The sequence below is a fragment of the Pseudorca crassidens genome, unplaced genomic scaffold, assembly GCF_039906515.1.
Source record: "Pseudorca crassidens isolate mPseCra1 unplaced genomic scaffold, mPseCra1.hap1 Scaffold_357, whole genome shotgun sequence".
Lineage (NCBI taxonomy): Eukaryota > Metazoa > Chordata > Mammalia > Artiodactyla > Delphinidae > Pseudorca > Pseudorca crassidens.
Window position 1 is genome coordinate 1 of NW_027136284.1, and position 15,406 is coordinate 15,406.

Sequence of the window (15,406 nt, forward strand, 5' to 3'; positions counted from 1 at the left end):
GTAACGAGCAGTGTGTTTTCTATGTCTGTGTGTCTGTCTCTCTTTGGCACATACGTTCGTTTGTAGTACGCTTTAGAGTCCCCGTATCTTTGTGCTTCTCTGCCTGACTTACGTCGCTGAGTGTAATATACTCTAGGTCCCTCCTTCTTGGTGCAAATGGCAGTATCTCACTCTTTTGTATGGCTGAGTAATATTCCACAGCAAAGTAATATTGCACAGCAAAGCAGATACTGTTTCCCATGTCTAATAACGTTTCAGATTGCTTTCCATGATAGCTTACTACACGATATTGAATATCATTCCCTGTGTTATACTGGAAATCCTTGTTGCTTATGTCTTTTTTTTTTTTTTTTTTTTTTTTGCAGTACGCGGGCCTCTCACTGCTGTGGCCTCTCCCGTTGCGGAGCACAGGCTCCGGACGCGCAGGCTCAGCGGCCATGGCTCACGGGCCCAGCCGCTCCGCGGCATGTGGGATCTTCCCGGACCGGGGCACGAACCCGTGTCCCCTGCATCGGCAGGCGGACTCTCAACCACTGCGCCACCAGGGAAGCCCCCTGCTTATGTCTTTTATATGAAGTACGGTGTATCTGTTCATCGCAGCTCCTAATTTATGTCTCCACCCCTGCCTTTCTCCTCGGGTAACCATCAGTGTGTTTTCTCTGTCTGGGAGTCTGTTTCTCTTTTGCACATACATTCTTTTCTATTACGTTTTAGATTCCACGTATCTTTGTGCTTCTCTGTCAGACTTACTTCACCAAGTGTAATAATCTCTAGGACCATCCTTAGTGTGGCAAATGGCAATATTTCATTTTCTGAAATGGCTGAGTAATACTCCCCAGTACATATATACCACATCCTTTTCTGTCAGCCGACTGCTGATGGGCACATGGGCTTTTTCTGTGTCTTGGCTGTGGCACGTAGCGCAGCTACAAACACGGGGGTGCGTGGATCTCTCCAAACAACAGTTTTTCTCTTTGGCGGCTGTGTACCCACGACGGCGATTGCTGGATCATCTGATGGCTCAGTTTCTCCTATTTATTTATTTATATATTTATTTATTTACTTACTTACTTTTAAGGACTAGTACTTGTGGTTTAGGAAGAAGAGTTGAGTAACCACATGGAGTTAGTTTCAGGTGTACAGCAAAGGGGATACTGTTTTCCATGTCTAATATTGTTTCAGATTGATTTCCAGTATAGGTTATTGCAGGATATTGAATATCATTCCCTGTGTTATTCTGTAAATCCTTGTTGCTTATCTCCTTTATATGAAGTACTGTGTATCGGTTCATCGAGCTCCTAATTTATCCCTCCACCCCTCCTTTTTCCCTCGGGTAACCATCACTGTGTTTTCCAGGTCTGTGAGCCTGTTTCTGTTTCGCACATAGATTCAGTGGTAGTACTTTTGAGATTCCACGTATCTTTGTGTTTCTCTGTCGGACATACTTCACGAAGCGTAATATTCTCGGGGAGCAGTCTTGTGGCAGCAAATGGCAATAGTTCATTCTTTTTTATTGATGGCTGAGTGATAGCTCGTACTACATAGATACGACCTCTTCTTGTACTGGCCACCCGTTGACGGGCACTTGGGTTTTTTTCCGTGTCTTGGCTAGTGCAAATAGTGCCGCTGTGAACATGGAGGTGCCTGGGCCTTTCTGAACTCTTGTTTCGCCATTTCCGGGTACGTACCCAGGAGTGGGATTGCTGGATCAGACGGGACTTCTCCCTTGGCCTCTTTCAACCTCAACCCCTCCTCCCCCCACCCCCGCCGCCACACACACCTGAGGCTGGATGGTTTCTCCCGATGAGAGGTGATGTGTGTCTCTGGGGCAGTAGAATGCCCCCACCCGATTCGGACCCCCACCTAGCCCCTGTGGTGCACTCCGTTTCTGTTGTTCTCTTGCCCGCCTCCTACCCACCGCCCCCAGTAACAACCCATTGCTTGGCCTGACCACCTTGCCGCACAGCACACCAGTCTGGGGCGCTCACCCGCCACCCCACCGCGAAGGGGTCCTCTCCCACCATCTTCCACGCCCCACAGCCCGTTCACACACCCCGCCCTTCCCCCCAGCCTGCAGGCCCTGACCCCTCTCCCCGCCACCTGCCCCTTGTATCCCAGGCCCGCCTGTCACATGTCCTGCCCGGAAGTCTCACTTCTGCCAGCGCTCCTCAGACTCACCCTACTCCAGGCCCACTCCGCCCCCTGATCTGACCCACCCGCAAACACGTGCCCGGCCGGGTACCACCACCACACCAAGCTTCTGCTGAGCCCCTGCCTGAGCGGCCAGCCGCTCTCCCGGGCCAGGTCCCCGCCAGCCCAACACCTCCCGCTCCTGCCCGCGCTCCAGCCAGACACCCCAGGTCCTTCCTCGCACCTCCCAGTACGCGGCCCACCGCCGCCCTCTCTCCATGGGCTCGTTCTGCTCCGTTCCCTAGCCCGCGTGGGGGTGGCCACCGACCACGGCCACAAAGACCTTCATCCCACACTGTCAGCCACCCCCAAGGCACCGGCAAGGGCGTTCAGGAAACCTGCTGCGGTGTTGCGAAGCACCCGTCTGCGCACCGGTGCTCCTTTCCACAGGGGATCCGGCGCTGTCAGAAGGCACCGCGTGTGACAGCGCCGTCGGTGCCGCCGCCGCTGTCGCCGTGGGGGAGAAGCAGTGCTGCTGGAGAGTCCAAACACCGGCGGGGGCGTTTGCTCGTGGACACAGCCTCGGCGGGGAGAGGCGCCGCCCCGGCCATTCGTGTTTGGGGCTGAGGCAAGCGTGTGAAAACGAAGACACGGGACGTCGAAGGCCTCGAGTGGGCGCGCGCCAGTGCGGCCAAAAGGTGTGGCCGGGCAGGGAGGGTGGAGGTTGCCTGGCAGGGCTTGGGCTGCAGGTGCAGGGCACCGGGCGGCTGTTGTCGGGCAGGGCGCGACGCCGAGGCCGCGGAGCAAGCGTGGCCTAAAAGTGGGATGTGGACGGTGTGAGGTAGAGGGGAAGAAGAAAGGCTTCCCTGACCGGGAATCGAACCCGGGCCGCGGCGGTGAGAGCGCCGAATCCTAACCACTAGACCACCAGGGAGCGTCGGGCTCTACCACTGCTCCTGCTCGACCCATAGCAGCCGCTCGGCGCCACCTTGGCGCCAAGACCCGGCCTTTCCAAGTCCGGCCACGCGCCGCCCCTGGCAATCCACGTGTCCTCCCGTCCTTCCTGCTTGCAGCACCCTCAGAACACAGCGCGCCTGCTTCTCGCACACACAAGAAGAGCCGCTAGGGCCGCCGAGCTCCCTGCTCCCAGCTCTCCCTCACAGGCCCCCGGCCGGCCGGCCGGCCGGCCGCCCGCGGAGCGCGGCAAAAGGTCAGCCCGCTGCGTTGGCCGGGAATCGAACCCGGGTCAACTGCTTGGAAGGCAGCTATGCTCACCACTATACCACCAACGCTGCACAGCCCGGGCCGCCCCGAGACGCCGGCACCGGGCTCGCCCGAGCGCACTCTCGCCGCCGCTTCCTCCTCCCCCTCCTCCTCCTCCTCCTCCTCCTCCGACTCCTTCTCTTCCGACTCCTCCTCCTTCTCTTCCTCCTCCTGCTCCCCTTTCTCTTCCTCGTCGTCCTCCTCCTCCTTAGCCGCCGCCGCCGCCGCCGCCGCCGCTTGGAGCAGCCCTGCCCCGACGCCACGCCGGCCGGCAGCTCTGTGACGTCACAGACGCCACCAAGGCCCCCCGGCGCCCCACCCGCGCCAGCCCCACGAAGCTGCCCTAGACCACCCGCCCGATCGCCTCAGGGTGGCGCTCTCGCTGCCTTGCTGCTCCAGGTCCCTCGGCTCCACGCCGCGGCCCGCCCCCGCCCCCGGCGCACGCATCTTCCAGCACCCCGGCTCGCCAAAGCCCTTCTCCACCCGGCGCCTGGCCAGGCCACTTCCCGCACCGACAGGGGACGGCACTCATCCGCCTCCCACCCGTCCCGGCAGCTGGGCACCTATGCAGCTGTGCATAGCTGCGCAGCCTTGCGTCGCGACGCAAGGAGCCCACGGAGACAGCCACTTTGGGCGGGCCGCAACGTCATCGAGAGCTTGTGGTGTCCAGAGGAGGCCGTCGCTCGGCCGTGGCGACTGAGTGCCCGGCGACGAGGAAGGGCTGGAGGGGGTCGAGGGTGGGCAGGCTGGGCACGCGCTGGGGCCCTGCGCCTCGCTGGAGGACGGAGGGCACAGGGCGGACAAGCAGGGTCCTTGGGAGATAGGCGGCGGGACAGAGAGCGGCGCCAGCCACCAAAAGGGGGCGTGTTGCCTCCCCGTCGGGGAATCGAACCCCGGTCTCCCGCGTGACAGGCGGGGATACTCACCACTATACTAACGAGGACGGCGGCCACCGCCCCCGCGCCCGGACGCTCTCGGGCTGACTGCCGACGCCTCCCCCTGCCCTCCGGCCCCCTGCCCACCACGGGCGCCCGGCACGTGCCCGAGCCGACCCAACGCCACACCAACCGCGTCCTCCAAAGCAGCAGCCCCCGACCCGACAGGGACCCGGACCCGAGTGGCGCTGAAAGCTCCGAGTGCGCGCTGCCTATTGCCTCCGACGAGGGGATCGCGCCGGGAGGAGGGGGCCCGAGACCGAAAGCAAGGCTGCGAGGAGGGGGTGGGCGCGCGCCTGGCCATGGCCGGCGAGGGGAGGCGCGGGTGGGGGCCGGCGGCAGGGGCTGGCAAGACGCGGCCCGGCTCCGTCCGGGGCCAGGGCTGGGCGAGGACGCCACCGCGGCGGAGCCAGGCGCGTCGTCTGGCCTTGCTCCCCGTCGGCCGCCGCGCGCCCGCTCCGTCGCTCCCCCACACGGCCGCGCGCCTGGCGCGGAGCACCGCGTCCCGCCAAGGGCACCGGGCTGCGCGTCGCGTCGGGTCCCAGCCAGCCGAGCGGCCACGCGCACGCCCAGGCCCGCCGTCAGGATGGCCGAGCGGTCTAAGGCGCTGCGTTCAGGTCGCAGTCTCCCCTGGAGGCGTGGGTTCGAATCCCACTCCTGACAAGCCAGCCTTTTGGCCCGCCCGACAAACGCACCCGGCCCTATGGCAGCGCTTTACTGCCTTCCAGTCCGTTCGCGCCTTGCGCTCTTGCCGCCTCTCCAAACTGCGGCCCGGACATCCACGCCTCTCAGACGCGGGACCTTCTCAGCCACGGCCGCGGGCCTGGCAGAAACGGCCCGCTACGAACCCTCCGGCCACGGGCTTTCCGGAAAAACGCCCTCCCCGCCAGCTCCTACGCCCCCTCCTACCTGCACCCACACCAGGAAGCCCTTCAGTCCTTCGCAGCACATCTTTCCTCACCTGCTGGCGGCTGCTGCTGCTGGTCTTCCTGCCTGCCTGCCTGCCTGCCTGCCTTCGCCCCTCCCACCCACGGCCTCTCCCCCGCCCCACCCCGCCCCCACCGCCACACGCAGAACGGCCGCGTGTGGAAAGCCCTCCACGCCTCGCCCGCCCTCCGACTTCTGCCTGGTGAACAGCGGACTCGTTCTCACAGCCTTTCTTCCACTTCCGCCAGCAGCAGCTCTCCCTCTTTCCAACATCCTGTCCTTCCCGCCAGACCCAACGGCCTGCCTGCCCATTCCATTCCCTCCACAGCCACAGCGAGGTGGCCGCCGACAGCGTCCTGACTGCCTTGTGGTGCGTGCCCTCGGTGCTTTTTCGCCTTGGGACCCTGGCCGGACCACACCTGCCTGCCTGCCTGCCTGCGTCGGAGCCGGGCGGCGGCTGAGAGGAACGTCGGTGCTCAGCCGCACCGGCCACGCCTCGCCTGCCCTGACCGGGATTCGGGCGCGGGCCAGGCCGGTTCGCCTCCTGGCTTCGCCTGGCGACACCGACAGTCAATCGGCTCCGTGGACGGCAGAGAAAGCGCAGGACGGGCCGAGCCCGTGGACGGCAGAGAAAGCGCAGGACGGGCCGAGCCCGCCTGCGTCCCTCCATCCTTCGGTGCTTCCGACCGCCTCGCGCCCTGGGGTCGCCAGAGTGCCCGGAGCCTCTCATTCAGGTGGCCCGTCGGCCTCCTGCTCAAATGGAGCCCATGCCCACGCGGCGAGCAGTGACCAGGGTCCGGCGGTTGGCGGCGAGCGCCGCTGGGGCAGCGTTGGGCGCCGCTGGGGCAGCGTTGGGCGCCGGCGGCCATCGGTGCATGGGTGGTTCAGTGGTAGAATTCTCGCCTGCCACGCGGGAGGCCCGGGTTCGATTCCCGGCCCATGCAGACGCAGCGTCCCCTTTTGGTGCCCGCAGCCCCAAAGCGGAGCTGGGTTTCCCAGCTGCCACACTCAAGGCACCGGTCCTGCAACAGCTCGCTCACCACCGTACCTTCCCGGCCCCTGTCCTTCCCACGCAGACGCCCCCACCCCACACACACCCGGGAGCCAGGCCTCCAGGACCTGACACCTCGCGGGCTCAGCCACTCTTTCGCCCAGACCCCTTCCTTGTCCTTGTTCTCTTCCTGACCCCGACCCCGCTTGTGTCCCGCTTGTCACCGTAAGGAACACCCCACGCTGGCACCCGCACAGCCCAACCTCTTCACCTTTCGCCACGTGTCCAAGCTCTCTGCCTCACTCTGCCCCCACTCCGAAAATTATACTATCTTTGCACAACCAGCAGCAAGCAAGTCGCCACCTCTGGGAGCGATACATCCCAGTTTCCTAGAGAGTCCCAAAAGCGCTCACTTGCACGAGGAGTTCCAAAGAAGTCCACACTATCATCGCAGACTACACTCTAGATTCACGTTTTGACCCTCAACAGAAACACGTTTCCAACACCGGCCCGCTCCTCCACCGCTACTGCCACCAGCGCCATCAGCACGACAAACACCAACCCCTCCCCTGAACCTCTGCTCCCACCAACAGCATCAGCCCTCGGGACAGCACCCCCAGCACCACCACCTCAGCCTCCTGCCTATTCCCACAAACACCCCCCTCCCCCCTCCTATCTCGCCACTTTTCCCCCCGATCCTTTCCAAATCCTACGTTGTCAAGGATCCTGCCCTTGCCTCTGTCCCGTTGCCCTCTTGTTTCCCCCTTCGTCGTCTTCTCCTTTTCGTAGCAGTATGGTTGGTTTAAACATTGTGTTACTTTCTGGTGTACAGCAAAGTGATTCAGTTATATGTCCTTTTCCAGGTTATTTTCCGTTATACGTTATCACGACACATGAATACAGTTCCCTGTGCTGTACGGTAAATCCTTGTTGCTTGTGTGCTTTATGTATAGTACTTCCTCTCTGTTAATCACAGCTCCGGAATTTCCCCTGCCCTACACTTTCCCCTTGGGTAACGAGCAGTGTGTTTTCTATGTCTGTGTGTCTGTCTCTCTTTGGCACATACGTTCGTTTGTAGTACGCTTTAGAGTCCCCGTATCTTTGTGCTTCTCTGCCTGACTTACGTCGCTGAGTGTAATATACTCTAGGTCCCTCCTTCTTGGTGCAAATGGCAGTATCTCACTCTTTTGTATGGCTGAGTAATATTCCACAGCAAAGTAATATTGCACAGCAAAGCAGATACTGTTTCCCATGTCTAATAACGTTTCAGATTGCTTTCCATGATAGCTTACTACACGATATTGAATATCATTCCCTGTGTTATACTGGAAATCCTTGTTGCTTATGTCTTTTTTTTTTTTTTTTTTTTTTTTTGCAGTACGCGGGCCTCTCACTGCTGTGGCCTCTCCCGTTGCGGAGCACAGGCTCCGGACGCGCAGGCTCAGCGGCCATGGCTCACGGGCCCAGCCGCTCCGCGGCATGTGGGATCTTCCCGGACCGGGGCACGAACCCGTGTCCCCTGCATCGGCAGGCGGACTCTCAACCACTGCGCCACCAGGGAAGCCCCCTGCTTATGTCTTTTATATGAAGTACGGTGTATCTGTTCATCGCAGCTCCTAATTTATGTCTCCACCCCTGCCTTTCTCCTCGGGTAACCATCAGTGTGTTTTCTCTGTCTGGGAGTCTGTTTCTCTTTTGCACATACATTCTTTTCTATTACGTTTTAGATTCCACGTATCTTTGTGCTTCTCTGTCAGACTTACTTCACCAAGTGTAATAATCTCTAGGACCATCCTTAGTGTGGCAAATGGCAATATTTCATTTTCTGAAATGGCTGAGTAATACTCCCCAGTACATATATACCACATCCTTTTCTGTCAGCCGACTGCTGATGGGCACATGGGCTTTTTCTGTGTCTTGGCTGTGGCACGTAGCGCAGCTACAAACACGGGGGTGCGTGGATCTCTCCAAACAACAGTTTTTCTCTTTGGCGGCTGTGTACCCACGACGGCGATTGCTGGATCATCTGATGGCTCAGTTTCTCCTATTTATTTATTTATATATTTATTTATTTACTTACTTACTTTTAAGGACTAGTACTTGTGGTTTAGGAAGAAGAGTTGAGTAACCACATGGAGTTAGTTTCAGGTGTACAGCAAAGGGGATACTGTTTTCCATGTCTAATATTGTTTCAGATTGATTTCCAGTATAGGTTATTGCAGGATATTGAATATCATTCCCTGTGTTATTCTGTAAATCCTTGTTGCTTATCTCCTTTATATGAAGTACTGTGTATCGGTTCATCGAGCTCCTAATTTATCCCTCCACCCCTCCTTTTTCCCTCGGGTAACCATCACTGTGTTTTCCAGGTCTGTGAGCCTGTTTCTGTTTCGCACATAGATTCAGTGGTAGTACTTTTGAGATTCCACGTATCTTTGTGTTTCTCTGTCGGACATACTTCACGAAGCGTAATATTCTCGGGGAGCAGTCTTGTGGCAGCAAATGGCAATAGTTCATTCTTTTTTATTGATGGCTGAGTGATAGCTCGTACTACATAGATACGACCTCTTCTTGTACTGGCCACCCGTTGACGGGCACTTGGGTTTTTTTCCGTGTCTTGGCTAGTGCAAATAGTGCCGCTGTGAACATGGAGGTGCCTGGGCCTTTCTGAACTCTTGTTTCGCCATTTCCGGGTACGTACCCAGGAGTGGGATTGCTGGATCAGACGGGACTTCTCCCTTGGCCTCTTTCAACCTCAACCCCTCCTCCCCCCACCCCCGCCGCCACACACACCTGAGGCTGGATGGTTTCTCCCGATGAGAGGTGATGTGTGTCTCTGGGGCAGTAGAATGCCCCCACCCGATTCGGACCCCCACCTAGCCCCTGTGGTGCACTCCGTTTCTGTTGTTCTCTTGCCCGCCTCCTACCCACCGCCCCCAGTAACAACCCATTGCTTGGCCTGACCACCTTGCCGCACAGCACACCAGTCTGGGGCGCTCACCCGCCACCCCACCGCGAAGGGGTCCTCTCCCACCATCTTCCACGCCCCACAGCCCGTTCACACACCCCGCCCTTCCCCCCAGCCTGCAGGCCCTGACCCCTCTCCCCGCCACCTGCCCCTTGTATCCCAGGCCCGCCTGTCACATGTCCTGCCCGGAAGTCTCACTTCTGCCAGCGCTCCTCAGACTCACCCTACTCCAGGCCCACTCCGCCCCCTGATCTGACCCACCCGCAAACACGTGCCCGGCCGGGTACCACCACCGCACCAAGCTTCTGCTGAGCCCCTGCCTGAGCGGCCAGCCGCTCTCCCGGGCCAGGTCCCCGCCAGCCCAACACCTCCCGCTCCTGCCCGCGCTCCAGCCAGACACCCCAGGTCCTTCCTCGCACCTCCCAGCACGCGGCCCACCGCCGCCCTCTCTCCATGGGCTCGTTCTGCTCCGTTCCCTAGCCCGCGTGGGGTGGCCACCGACCACGGCCACAAAGACCTTCATCCCACACTGTCAGCCACCCCCAAGGCACCGGCAAGGGCGTTCAGGAAACCTGCTGCGGTGTTGCGAAGCACCCGTCTGCGCACCGGTGCTCCTTTCCACAGGGGATCCGGCGCTGTCAGAAGGCACCGCGTGTGACAGCGCCGTCGGTGCCGCCGCCGCTGTCGCCGTGGGGGAGAAGCAGTGCTGCTGGAGAGTCCAAACACCGGCGGGGGCGTTTGCTCGTGGACACAGCCTCGGCGGGGAGAGGCGCCGCCCCGGCCATTCGTGTTTGGGGCTGAGGCAAGCGTGTGAAAACGAAGACACGGGACGTCGAAGGCCTCGAGTGGGCGCGCGCCAGTGCGGCCAAAAGGTGTGGCCGGGAAGGGAGGGTGGACGTTGCCTGGCAGGGCTTGGGCTGCAGGTGCAGGGCACCGGGCGGCTGTTGTCGGGCAGGGCGCGACGCCGAGGCCGCGGAGCAAGCGTGGCCTAAAAGCGGGATGTGGACGGTGTGAGGTAGAGAGGAAGAAGAAAGGCTTCCCTGACCGGGAATCGAACCCGGGCCGCGGCGGTGAGAGCGCCGAATCCTAACCACTAGACCACCAGGGAGCGTCGGGCCCTACCACTGCTCCTGCTCGACCCATAGCAGCCGCTCGGCGCCACCTTGGCGCCAAGACCCGGCCTTTCCAAGTCCAGCCACGCGCCGCCCCTGGCAATCCACGTGTCCTCCCGTCCTTCCTGCTTGCAGCACCCTCAGAACACTGCGCGCCTGCTTCTCGTACACACAAGAAGAGCCGCTAGGGCCGCCGAGCTCCCTGCTCCCAGCTCTCCCTCACAGGCCCCCGGCCGGCCGGCCGGCCGGCCGCCCGCGGAGCGCGGCAAAAGGTCAGCCCGCTGCGTTGGCCGGGAATCGAACCCGGGTCAACTGCTTGGAAGGCAGCTATGCTCACCACTATACCACCAACGCTGCACAGCCCGGGCCGCCCCGAGACGCCGGCACCGGGCTCGCCCGAGCGCACTCTCGCCGCCGCTTCCTCCTCCCCCTCCTCCTCCTCCTCCTCCTCCTCCGACTCCTTCTCTTCCGACTCCTCCTCCTTCTCTTCCTCCTCCTGCTCCCCTTTCTCTTCCTCGTCGTCCTCCTCCTCCTTAGCCGCCGCCGCCGCCGCCGCCGCCGCTTGGAGCAGCCCTGCCCCGACGCCACGCCGGCCGGCAGCTCTGTGACGTCACAGACGCCACCAAGGCCCCCCGGCGCCCCACCCGCGCCAGCCCCACGAAGCTGCCCTAGACCACCCGCCCGATCGCCTCAGGGTGGCGCTCTCGCTGCCTTGCTGCTCCAGGTCCCTCGGCTCCACGCCGCGGCCCGCCCCCGCCCCCGGCGCACGCATCTTCCAGCACCCCGGCTCGCCAAAGCCCTTCTCCACCCGGCGCCTGGCCAGGCCACTTCCCGCACCGACAGGGGACGGCACTCATCCGCCTCCCACCCGTCCCGGCAGCTGGGCACCTATGCAGCTGTGCATAGCTGCGCAGCCTTGCGTCGCGACGCAAGGAGCCCACGGAGACAGCCACTTTGGGCGGGCCGCAACGTCATCGAGAGCTTGTGGTGTCCAGAGGAGGCCGTCGCTCGGCCGTGGCGACTGAGTGCCCGGCGACGAGGAAGGGCTGGAGGGGGTCGAGGGTGGGCAGGCTGGGCACGCGCTGGGGCCCTGCGCCTCGCTGGAGGACGGAGGGCACAGGGCGGACAAGCAGGGTCCTTGGGAGATAGGCGGCGGGACGGAGAGCGGCGCCAGCCACCAAAAGGGGGCGTGTTGCCTCCCCGTCGGGGAATCGAACCCCGGTCTCCCGCGTGACAGGCGGGGATACTCACCACTATACTAACGAGGACGGCGGCCACCGCCCCCGCGCCCGGACGCTCTCGGGCTGACTGCCGACGCCTCCCCCTGCCCTCCGGCCCCCTGCCCACCACGGGCGCCCGGCACGTGCCCGAGGCGACCCAACGCCACACCAACCGCGTCCTCCAAAGCAGCAGCCCCCGACCCGACAGGGACCCGGACCCGAGTGGCGCTGAAAGCTCCGAGTGCGCGCTGCCTATTGCCTCCGACGAGGGGATCGCGCCGGGAGGAGGGGGCCCGAGACCGAAAGCAAGGCTGCGAGGAGGGGGTGGGCGCGCGCCTGGCCATGGCCGGCGAGGGGAGGCGCGGGTGGGGGCCGGCGGCAGGGGCTGGCAAGACGCGGCCCGGCTCCGTCCGGGGCCAGGGCTGGGCGAGGACGCCACCGCGGCGGAGCCAGGCGCGTCGTCTGGCCTTGCTCCCCGTCGGCCGCCGCGCGCCCGCTCCGTCGCTCCCCCACACGGCCGCGCGCCTGGCGCGGAGCACCGCGTCCCGCCAAGGGCACCGGGCTGCGCGTCGCGTCGGGTCCCAGCCAGCCGAGCGGCCACGCGCACGCCCAGGCCCGCCGTCAGGATGGCCGAGCGGTCTAAGGCGCTGCGTTCAGGTCGCAGTCTCCCCTGGAGGCGTGGGTTCGAATCCCACTCCTGACAAGCCAGCCTTTTGGCCCGCCCGACAAACGCACCCGGCCCTATGGCAGCGCTTTACTGCCTTCCAGTCCGTTCGCGCCTTGCGCTCTTGCCGCCTCTCCAAACTGCGGCCCGGACATCCACGCCTCTCAGACGCGGGACCTTCTCAGCCACGGCCGCGGGCCTGGCAGAAACGGCCCGCTACGAACCCTCCGGCCACGGGCTTTCCGGAAAAACGCCCTCCCCGCCAGCTCCTACGCCCCCTCCTACCTGCACCCACACCAGGAAGCCCTTCAGTCCTTCGCAGCACATCTTTCCTCACCTGCTGGCGGCTGCTGCTGCTGGTCTTCCTGCCTGCCTGCCTGCCTGCCTGCCTTCGCCCCTCCCACCCACGGCCTCTCCCCCGCCCCACCCCGCCCCCACCGCCACACGCAGAACGGCCGCGTGTGGAAAGCCCTCCACGCCTCGCCCGCCCTCCGACTTCTGCCTGGTGAACAGCGGACTCGTTCTCACAGCCTTTCTTCCACTTCCGCCAGCAGCAGCTCTCCCTCTTTCCAACATCCTGTCCTTCCCGCCAGACCCAACGGCCTGCCTGCCCATTCCATTCCCTCCACAGCCACAGCGAGGTGGCCGCCGACAGCGTCCTGACTGCCTTGTGGTGCGTGCCCTCGGTGCTTTTTCGCCTTGGGACCCTGGCCGGACCACACCTGCCTGCCTGCCTGCCTGCGTCGGAGCCGGGCGGCGGCTGAGAGGAACGTCGGTGCTCAGCCGCACCGGCCACGCCTCGCCTGCCCTGACCGGGATTCGGGCGCGGGCCAGGCCGGTTCGCCTCCTGGCTTCGCCTGGCGACACCGACAGTCAATCGGCTCCGTGGACGGCAGAGAAAGCGCAGGACGGGCCGAGCCCGTGGACGGCAGAGAAAGCGCAGGACGGGCCGAGCCCGCCTGCGTCCCTCCATCCTTCGGTGCTTCCGACCGCCTCGCGCCCTGGGGTCGCCAGAGTGCCCGGAGCCTCTCATTCAGGTGGCCCGTCGGCCTCCTGCTCAAATGGAGCCCATGCCCACGCGGCGAGCAGTGACCAGGGTCCGGCGGTTGGCGGCGAGCGCCGCTGGGGCAGCGTTGGGCGCCGCTGGGGCAGCGGCGGGCGCCGGCGGCCATCGGTGCATGGGTGGTTCAGTGGTAGAATTCTCGCCTGCCACGCGGGAGGCCCGGGTTCGATTCCCGGCCCATGCAGACGCAGCGTCCCCTTTTGGTGCCCGCAGCCCCAAAGCGGAGCTGGGTTTCCCAGCTGCCACACTCAAGGCACCGGTCCTGCAACAGCTCGCTCACCACCGTACCTTCCCGGCCCCTGTCCTTCCCACGCAGACGCCCCCACCCCACACACACCCGGGAGCCAGGCCTCCAGGACCTGACACCTCGCGGGCTCAGCCACTCTTTCGCCCAGACCCCTTCCTTGTCCTTGTTCTCTTCCTGACCCCGACCCCGCTTGTGTCCCGCTTGTCACCGTAAGGAACACCCCACGCTGGCACCCGCACAGCCCAACCTCTTCACCTTTCGCCACGTGTCCAAGCTCTCTGCCTCACTCTGCCCCCACTCCGAAAATTATACTATCTTTGCACAACCAGCAGCAAGCAAGTCGCCACCTCTGGGAGCGATACATCCCAGTTTCCTAGAGAGTCCCAAAAGCGCTCACTTGCACGAGGAGTTCCAAAGAAGTCCACACTATCATCGCAGACTACACTCTAGATTCACGTTTTGACCCTCAACAGAAACACGTTTCCAACACCGGCCCGCTCCTCCACCGCTACTGCCACCAGCGCCATCAGCACGACAAACACCAACCCCTCCCCTGAACCTCTGCTCCCACCAACAGCATCAGCCCTCGGGACAGCACCCCCAGCACCACCACCTCAGCCTCCTGCCTATTCCCACAAACACCCCCCTCCCCCCTCCTATCTCGCCACTTTTCCCCCCGATCCTTTCCAAATCCTACGTTGTCAAGGATCCTGCCCTTGCCTCTGTCCCGTTGCCCTCTTGTTTCCCCCTTCGTCGTCTTCTCCTTTTCGTAGCAGTATGGTTGGTTTAAACATTGTGTTACTTTCTGGTGTACAGCAAAGTGATTCAGTTATATGTCCTTTTCCAGGTTATTTTCCGTTATACGTTATCACGACACATGAATACAGTTCCCTGTGCTGTACGGTAAATCCTTGTTGCTTGTGTGCTTTATGTATAGTACTTCCTCTCTGTTAATCACAGCTCCGGAATTTCCCCTGCCCTACACTTTCCCCTTGGGTAACGAGCAGTGTGTTTTCTATGTCTGTGTGTCTGTCTCTCTTTGGCACATACGTTCGTTTGTAGTACGCTTTAGAGTCCCCGTATCTTTGTGCTTCTCTGCCTGACTTACGTCGCTGAGTGTAATATACTCTAGGTCCCTCCTTCTTGGTGCAAATGGCAGTATCTCACTCTTTTGTATGGCTGAGTAATATTCCACAGCAAAGTAATATTGCACAGCAAAGCAGATACTGTTTCCCATGTCTAATAACGTTTCAGATTGCTTTCCATGATAGCTTACTACACGATATTGAATATCATTCCCTGTGTTATACTGGAAATCCTTGTTGCTTATGTCTTTTTTTTTTTTTTTTTTTTTTTTTGCAGTACGCGGGCCTCTCACTGCTGTGGCCTCTCCCGTTGCGGAGCACAGGCTCCGGACGCGCAGGCTCAGCGGCCATGGCTCACGGGCCCAGCCGCTCCGCGGCATGTGGGATCTTCCCGGACCGGGGCACGAACCCGTGTCCCCTGCATCGGCAGGCGGACTCTCAACCACTGCGCCACCAGGGAAGCCCCCTGCTTATGTCTTTTATATGAAGTACGGTGTATCTGTTCATCGCAGCTCCTAATTTATGTCTCCACCCCTGCCTTTCTCCTCGGGTAACCATCAGTGTGTTTTCTCTGTCTGGGAGTCTGTTTCTCTTTTGCACATACATTCTTTTCTATTACGTTTTAGATTCCACGTATCTTTGTGCTTCTCTGTCAGACTTACTTCACCAAGTGTAATAATCTCTAGGACCATCCTTAGTGTGGCAAATGGCAATATTTCATTTTCTGAAATGGCTGAGTAATACTCCCCAGTACATATATACCACATCCTTTTCTGTCAGCCGACTGCTGATGGGCACATG

The 15,406-nt window shown here is 61.6% G+C and overlaps 1 protein-coding gene and 10 non-coding genes across 11 annotated transcripts; 4 read left to right on the forward strand and 7 right to left on the reverse strand.

Annotated features, from left to right (window-relative positions):
- Nucleotides 1-2,594: 2,594 nt before the first annotated feature.
- Nucleotides 2,595-3,840, reverse strand: LOC137218184 (histone H3.v1-like). Its single transcript, XM_067724959.1, has 3 exons — nt 3,750-3,840; nt 3,456-3,641; nt 2,595-2,944 (listed from the first exon to the last, which is right to left on the reverse strand). Exons 1-3 carry the CDS (start codon nt 3,838-3,840, stop codon nt 2,595-2,597), a joined length of 627 nt encoding a protein of 208 aa, XP_067581060.1.
- Nucleotides 2,993-3,064, reverse strand: TRNAE-CUC (transfer RNA glutamic acid (anticodon CUC)). The gene has a single exon. It is a non-coding gene; the product is annotated as a tRNA-Glu (tRNA).
- On the reverse strand, nt 3,351-3,422 carry TRNAG-UCC (transfer RNA glycine (anticodon UCC)). The gene has a single exon. It is a non-coding gene; the product is annotated as a tRNA-Gly (tRNA).
- A 424-nt stretch (nt 3,841-4,264) lies between the features above and the next one.
- On the reverse strand, nt 4,265-4,336 carry TRNAD-GUC (transfer RNA aspartic acid (anticodon GUC)). Its single transcript has one exon. It is a non-coding gene; the product is annotated as a tRNA-Asp (tRNA).
- A 572-nt stretch (nt 4,337-4,908) lies between these two features.
- Nucleotides 4,909-4,991, forward strand: TRNAL-CAG (transfer RNA leucine (anticodon CAG)). The gene has a single exon. It is a non-coding gene; the product is annotated as a tRNA-Leu (tRNA).
- Nucleotides 4,992-6,128: 1,137 nt separating this feature from the next.
- On the forward strand, nt 6,129-6,199 carry TRNAG-GCC (transfer RNA glycine (anticodon GCC)). The gene has a single exon. It is a non-coding gene; the product is annotated as a tRNA-Gly (tRNA).
- A 4,051-nt stretch (nt 6,200-10,250) lies between these two features.
- On the reverse strand, nt 10,251-10,322 carry TRNAE-CUC (transfer RNA glutamic acid (anticodon CUC)). Its single transcript has one exon. It is a non-coding gene; the product is annotated as a tRNA-Glu (tRNA).
- Nucleotides 10,323-10,608: 286 nt separating this feature from the next.
- Nucleotides 10,609-10,680, reverse strand: TRNAG-UCC (transfer RNA glycine (anticodon UCC)). The gene has a single exon. It is a non-coding gene; the product is annotated as a tRNA-Gly (tRNA).
- An 842-nt stretch (nt 10,681-11,522) lies between these two features.
- Nucleotides 11,523-11,594, reverse strand: TRNAD-GUC (transfer RNA aspartic acid (anticodon GUC)). The gene has a single exon. It is a non-coding gene; the product is annotated as a tRNA-Asp (tRNA).
- A 572-nt stretch (nt 11,595-12,166) lies between these two features.
- Nucleotides 12,167-12,249, forward strand: TRNAL-CAG (transfer RNA leucine (anticodon CAG)). Its single transcript has one exon. It is a non-coding gene; the product is annotated as a tRNA-Leu (tRNA).
- A 1,137-nt stretch (nt 12,250-13,386) lies between these two features.
- On the forward strand, nt 13,387-13,457 carry TRNAG-GCC (transfer RNA glycine (anticodon GCC)). Its single transcript has one exon. It is a non-coding gene; the product is annotated as a tRNA-Gly (tRNA).
- Nucleotides 13,458-15,406: the final 1,949 nt, after the last annotated feature.